Raw genomic sequence first — 6,834 nt, 5'->3', positions numbered from 1 at the left:
TCAGCCAGGTCTCTTGTCATGTACTTGAGGTGAAGTAAAATAATTCAAATTTAGATCATTATGAATTTAAGTAATATATAATTAAGAAGGTCAGACTATTATAAGAAAAAAAAAAGTCTGTTCCAAAGTCATATGCAAAATTTGAAGGGATTATCGGCATTTTCAGGTCATCCTTGTTCAGTTCCATGTACTTTGAAACTAAGCGCGGTCCAAAGTATGTCTACAACACATGGGTAAAAAGCCAAAGGAGCTATGACAGGTATCTGGACCTGTGTTCAAGGGCTCTTCACTGAGTTTCCAGCTCTTGATTCAGGGTATGCTAGCAGCCTTGCTTGTGCTGTCTCTACCTGAACACGTGAGGTGGATTAAGGGGCAGGAATAGGGAACTTTATGCTGTATGTTGACTGATTTCACACTGTCCCATTTAAGAGAGATTCCAGTTCCAAGCCCTCAGTTGACACTGGAACACTACTGGAGGCACAGAAAGTGGACTAGACAGAACACTTCTCGATGTTTCCAGTCCTGCGAGCTGGAACTAGCATGTCTGGTGGAGTACCACACCCACTGCGCTACGGGCATCTTACCGACGGAGCTGGAGGACGGTAACTTGAAAGACATCTGGCAAGACCTAGGAGAAACATTCCCAGACGAAAAACAGGTAGGCAAGACATTTATTCACTTACTGTACGATCTCAGGGCAATGTGTGCCTACGGTATAAACTGTAAACTCACAACTGATCAGCATGGAAACTTTACAATGTGTAGTATGTGAAGGGATGTCCTGTCGGTACAAATGTCACATGTCTCCCAAATAGAATCCCAGGGTTCCTGCTTGATTTCTTAAAATACACAAATCAATGTCACCAGAGAAACTAAAACTAAATCCCATTAATTTATCAAACTTGTACTTCTCTAAAGATCCTTAGACTCCTACAGAAAGAGAGTTAAGTCCCCTTCTAGATGGATTGACTCGTGGGCTCTGGAAACACATGATGGAGGTGTCCAATGACCAAGTGAAATTGAAATGGCTTCTACAGGTCGGGGAGAAAGTTTAGAGATGGATAGAAGAATCCCTTTCAGATGTTCACCTATGTCCTGATAATCTAACGTATTTCCCCCACTTTCCTCACTGGTGCTGTCAGGGTGGGTGTAAGGTTTATTAACAACATCTTTGTTCTATACAGCAAAACATTTTATAGCATTCACTATGAAGGTAAATATCAAAAACATCCAGGGTGATAATGAGTTAGGCATCATAGTAATTGTACTCGCACACCTTCCTGTAAAGTCCATATTTTTAGAAAAATATATTATTGCATATGAAACCATAAACAGGCATTCTGAGTTCAGCACATTCTTACTCAAAACAGTATATACAGTCCTAGTAGAGTCAAAGTGTCCTATAGATTCACACACAGGGGTTTCTGTGGTCACGTCCCAGACATACAGCAATATATATACATTTTTATATTCTGTGTCACCTCTCTTGGCAGAGTCTTGCTGGCTTTCTTGGCATCAAGGGTCTGACATGCCTGGGAAGGGGCAACATTACGTACAGATGGATGTGGGCTGTTCTAGGCTGCTTCTTCAGCAGAGCAGTCGATCCCGGCGTAGGCAAACTTCTCATAAAGTGTAGTATTCACGTAGGTCTGCGAGAGCAAGAGCGGTTCAGAGGGGCAGGAATAGTCAGACCCTAACTTGCTTAACTTGTTTCGATTCAAATACTAGGTACCTGGGGGACGTTTTTCTGTCCTCAGTCCCCATGTTGTATTTGACAGCTTTCTTCTTGAAATGCATCCCTTGCCTTCTACACCTAAGACTTCATCCTCTTACTCTCCTCAGTCTCTGGGCCATTCTTTCTTATCTCTCTGTGGTCCCTCCAAAAATGTCCCAGTCTCTCACGATCATTTCTCAGTCCCCATTTTCCTCTATGTGATCTCACCCACATCTCCGGTTTAATTACCCCTTGAGTGGTGACTTTCCATCTATTTCCCTAACCTAAATTTGTCTTTTCAACCTCAGATCTGTATAGCCAACTACCTGCTAGACCTTTTTAAGGAATTCCTGACCCTCCCCCTAGGAACCTCCAGACCAGGCTCTACAGTCTATCAGCTGTGTGTCCTTGGACACATCACTCTCACCTCTTTGTGTAGATTTCTTCTGTAAAATTCGAGAGTCAGGCTCGATTACTGAGGAGGGTCCTTCTAGCTCAGAGGCTAATTCTATCTGTTGTACCGTGTGTGACTCTCTCTTTTATAGAAATCTTATTAACTCGGACATTGTAACATCCTCAAAGTTGGGGGCCATGTCTTTTATGACCCTCTCTTGCCTCGGGCTATGCCCAGAACAGCTTGTTGAATTGTATCAGCTTTTTTTTTTTTTTAACCATACAGGGTGCATGACGAATCGTGACTCAAGAGCCTGCCTGGAACTCCATGCTCACCTTGCGTTCTTCTAACATCCTGTTCAAGGACACCAGGATCTGGGCAAACGAGGGCCTCTCGTAAGGCTTCTCCCGCCAGCACTGTCTCATGAGGTCGTACCTTTGAAAACAAAGAGTTAAGCAGTGAACTCTGTGACTCGGCTTCAGTCCTGGGCATGGCCCAGTGTGGGGTATGGAAACGAGAGAAGGGAATGTAGCCATTTCACACATGGGCATCTGTGCTTAACCAACAGCACAAAAATAGAGCACCGAGTTTCTCTCTGGCCTCCCCCTGCGCCCCCCACACACACATCCCCCTTCTGTCAGTAAAACTAGTGCGTATCCTCAGTACCGTTCCTGCGGGATCTTGGTCTCAGCTCTTCTGATGATCTGGAAAGAGCTGACTCGTGTCTAGGGCAGCATCTCCCTTGGAATACTCCATCTCTCAAAATGTTAGTAATTTGTTTTTTTTTAAAAAGAGTTCCATGCTCTAATAAATTTGCAAGATCCACCTATTGCATCTCCCTCTTAGGGATTAGCAGAGTAAAAGCTTGAGAAGTCTTGCCATTACAAACAAAAACCTGTGTGACCTGACTTAACCTGGAAATTGCCCCCATAAGTGACCACAGAGCTCCTTCTGCCTTGTATCATCTATTTGCATCTTGCATGTACCAGGAACATAGTGGGGGAAGCACTGGTCTAAGGCAGTACTCCCCCGAATGTGGTCAGAACCACTTGCATTAAAATGCATATTCCTGGGACCCACCCTAGACCTATACAAGCAGGGTCCGGGGGTAGGGCTCAAAATTTCACATTGGGAACCTTATGTGCCCCAAAGGCTACCAACGTAGCAGGGTCTAGGTTCCTGCCTCTTGTACCAGTGACCTAATTAATACCACACTTTCTTAGAAGTGGCTCCGTGTGGACAATAAATCCTTGGCTGAACCTAGAGCCTTGCTCTTTCATATCATGCCCGTCAGGCATCAGCGACTTGCAGGTAGTTCTGGGAACTGTGGTTTCACATCATCCTTCCCTGGGGAATAATTCTTAGTCCTGGAAAATTATCCTTGCAGAATCAAGATTCTGTGATTTAAAAAAGATCCATCTTCCTCATGTCACAGCTCTGAAATCTCTATCCCCAAAGTGAGCCTCAAGGTTTCATACATTTATTCATGAATTTCAGATCTTTTCTCCATTTGTTGCCTTTCCTTATGTCCACCTTCCCGATCTCATCACCTTCAATTCCTGCTGGATTTCTACGCAGATAAAGCTCTTAACTCCCTGCCCATTTGGGAGGGCGATGTGTGTGTGAATGAGATAACCCCTTCACTAGAGCCTGTCTGTCCCAGGAACACGAGGGGAAGGTCAAGATGAAACGGCCCTAGGGTGTGGCCTGGCTTACACCTCGTCATCACAGTTGAGGGGCTTCTCCAGTCGGTAGCCCTGGGGCAGCTTCTCGTACAGTTCTGCACATGTCATCCCGCAGTAGGGGGTGCCACCTGGAAGACAGACAACCACGTTGCCCTAAGCCCCTGCTAGTGTGGAAAGCAGTGTCACCTGCCCCGAGCCTCTCAAGCCGAGAGACTGGGAGAAAGACGGTATGTCAAGGGAGGGTGCCCACCCAGCGTGATCTTCCTGTCTGAGCAAACCCACTGCACAGCCCCGCTGCACGTAGGCCTCCAACCACACCGCAGGGTGGCCATCCCCTCAGTGGAAAGATCCAGCACGGGGCTCCTTACTCACAGTGCAATTTCTCTTCCCCAAAGTCAGCCTGCCCAGCTCATCTAGTGTACCAGTGAGATGTTATCTTTTCCTACTTGGGAGTCTGCAGTTAGGTTATCCACTTCCTTTTTGATCTATAATAGTTACTGCCCAATTTTAATTATAAAACATGCTTACTATAGAAAACTTGGAAAATACAAAAAAGTTAAGCAAGCAAGCAATAGTTTGTATTACTCTCTGTGTACTCCTTCCAGGTTTTTCATGGGTAGTAGTTATAAAACTGGGATCCCAGCGTAAGGAAATTTCTGGATTTTGACATGCATGTTTCCACATGCTATTAAATGGCCTTCAGAAATGACTTTTCATGGCTGTGTAACATACCATCTTCAAGTTGTACAGGCAAACTTGCAATAGTTCTATGACATCCCTGCTCAGAGACAACCTCTAATGAATCTCCCAGCTACCAGCTTGTTAGTATGAAGCATGACATTAGATACAGGGCTCTCAAAAAAGAAACACAGGAACACACACACTCAGACACAGAAACCTATCAAGTTCTATGTCCCAGTCCCACCTGGCGGTGCCACATCAAAACATAAAAATGGCACCTGTGGAATGACACAGTGAGGGAGCACGGGAGGGGCCCAGTCCCATCGCCTGAAGTCTCACCTGGTAGATAAACATGGATACTCACCTAAGCTAACGATCTCCCACAGTAGCACTCCGTAGGACCATCTGCAGGGGACACGACAGGGAAACCAGTAATCAAACAAGTTGACCAGTTAGTTTTCTGCCTCAAAAGTCAGGGTGATGGACACTTTGCCAGAAAAGGAAATGTGAAATGTGGGTGCTCCCTAGGACAGGGCCCTGGCGTGGCATGTGTTTACCTCCTCTTGGGCCAATGGAAGGATTCTACCAGGGAAACCGTGTTAGAGCCCCCACTCGCTTTAGGCGGAGAACATGGGACGGTGCTGGGGACAGCAGGTGCAACTCTAAGCTGAGAGATTGGGGTTAAAACCCAGCTCTGCCACCCTGGTACTCGTGTGACCTGGGACAAGTTACTGAACCTCTTGAGGCCTCTCAGTGTGTTCTGAAAGTGGGAACACCAACTGCTGCCTCTAAGCTCTGCAGAGAGGATGTGAGAGAACATACAAAAGGCACGTTGCATGCAGCGAGGATACGAGTACTCGCCAGCCGTCTGCCCTTCCCCAGGCAGAAGCTAAACTCCCTGGACAAGTCACCTCAACCCTCGAGGCCTCCGTTTTCTCCCGTCAATAAAGGTGTGAGCCACATGGCCTAGGTCTCACTCCCAACCCTCCCGTCCACCGGCAGCCTGACACTTATCCCTGCAGGGTGAGAGCAGAGACGTGCTCTTGCTCTGGCCTGCCTTCTGTCCCTGCCACCTCAGACCCCCAGCAGCTAGTCTGGGCTGCCTCCACGCTCTGGGTCCTGTACATTGAGGTCGGTCTGGGACTCGGAGCCACAGGAAGCCCCATATGCCCCTTGCCTCTCTACAGACTGAGAACTCACCACTTCTCCTTGACCGGCAGAAGGAAACCCACGGCCTGCTACCAATGGCCTTACACGATGAAAACGGTCTACTCTGAGGCTTCCTTTTGTAGACTATGAATTTATTTCCTGGGCTTACTGACGAGCTTTATTCCACAGAGGGACATCATAGTCCTGCTTCTCTTTAAGAACTCTGTCAAATGCTTATTTTCCTGGGGGGAAAAAAATCCCACAAAATAAAAGGCTTACTCACACGTCACTGTTGGTTGTATACACACTGTAATTCAGTGACTCGATTGCCATCCAGCGCACCGGGAGCCTTCCCTGGAGAGAGCAAAGTGAGAGAGCACTTAGGCAAGACAGGGACACTGCCCGGGGCGCGCAGCTTGCCTGGAGCTCTGCTTCACCCAAGCCCACGGGGAACTCCACTTGCAATTCCCCAGACACAAGGTATGGCGGACTCAGGGACTGCTGTTTCTGTACGTGCCACGCACAAGAGTGTTCTCAAATCCAAAGACATGCAAAGAGGATAAGCCCTGCTTGCTTCAAGGAGTCCCTATGGCAGTTTTATATAAAGAAAAATAACAAGTGTAATTAGTGTGGGTATGTGTGCGTGTGGGTGGCTGTGGGCCTTCTTGGTAGGCATCCCATTTATTCACTTTGTGCCTCTCAGAGGCCCTCAGAGGTTTGAAAGGGGAGGGAGGCAGAGAAACCAAGAATTAAACTAATGTGGGAGAGGCTCTGGTGACCAACTGTGGCTGGAGGAGATGGGGAAGGCTTTCAGATAAGGGGACCTCAGAGCTAGGTCCTGTAAGATGTGTAGGTGTCATCAGGTGACTCGGGGGGGAGGAGAGCTCAGACCAAAGGGAACTGTGTGTGTACACATCAGTGGAGGGGGAAATCGCTTCCCATAGATGCAGTTTACAATGGGTTTGGAGATGGCACGAGAGACACTCACTCATCCTTTGGGGGCTTGGCCCTGACTCTGTCCAGGTTGTCCTCATTTCTTTAAGTCCAACCTGGGAAAAAGGAATGTGGACTGGACACTGGGAAGTTTGACTTCTATGTTTTAGTCCTAGTTTCACGGTGATTTGGGGCTCCCTCCCTAACGACCCACCCTAGGAATCAGATGGGCCCTACTGAGAGATGGCTGCCTCCTTCCCAGGGATTTGTCCAAGCTC

General features: G+C 47.4%; 1 protein-coding gene across 1 annotated transcript in view; it reads right to left on the bottom strand.

Annotated features, from left to right (window-relative positions):
* Window positions 1-1,285: 1,285 nt before the first annotated feature.
* The window catches only part of TEK (TEK receptor tyrosine kinase), a 93,475-nt gene continuing 87,926 nt past the window's right edge, over window positions 1,286-6,834 (bottom strand). Inside the window, exons 19-23 of the mRNA XM_021681034.1 lie at window positions 5,907-5,977; window positions 4,839-4,879; window positions 3,825-3,921; window positions 2,444-2,543; window positions 1,286-1,649 (exon numbers count right to left, since the gene is read on the bottom strand). Of these exons, the coding sequence (XP_021536709.1) occupies window positions 1,575-1,649; window positions 2,444-2,543; window positions 3,825-3,921; window positions 4,839-4,879; window positions 5,907-5,977 (384 nt within the window). The 3' untranslated portion in view covers window positions 1,286-1,574. The remainder of the gene's footprint in view (window positions 1,650-2,443; window positions 2,544-3,824; window positions 3,922-4,838; window positions 4,880-5,906; window positions 5,978-6,834) is intronic.

The sequence above is a fragment of the Neomonachus schauinslandi genome, chromosome 13 (genome assembly GCF_002201575.2).
Source record: "Neomonachus schauinslandi chromosome 13, ASM220157v2, whole genome shotgun sequence".
Taxonomy (NCBI): Eukaryota; Metazoa; Chordata; class Mammalia; order Carnivora; family Phocidae; genus Neomonachus; species Neomonachus schauinslandi.
Note: the sequence above shows the minus strand (reverse complement) of the source record. Positions and strands in the feature narration are given on the sequence as shown.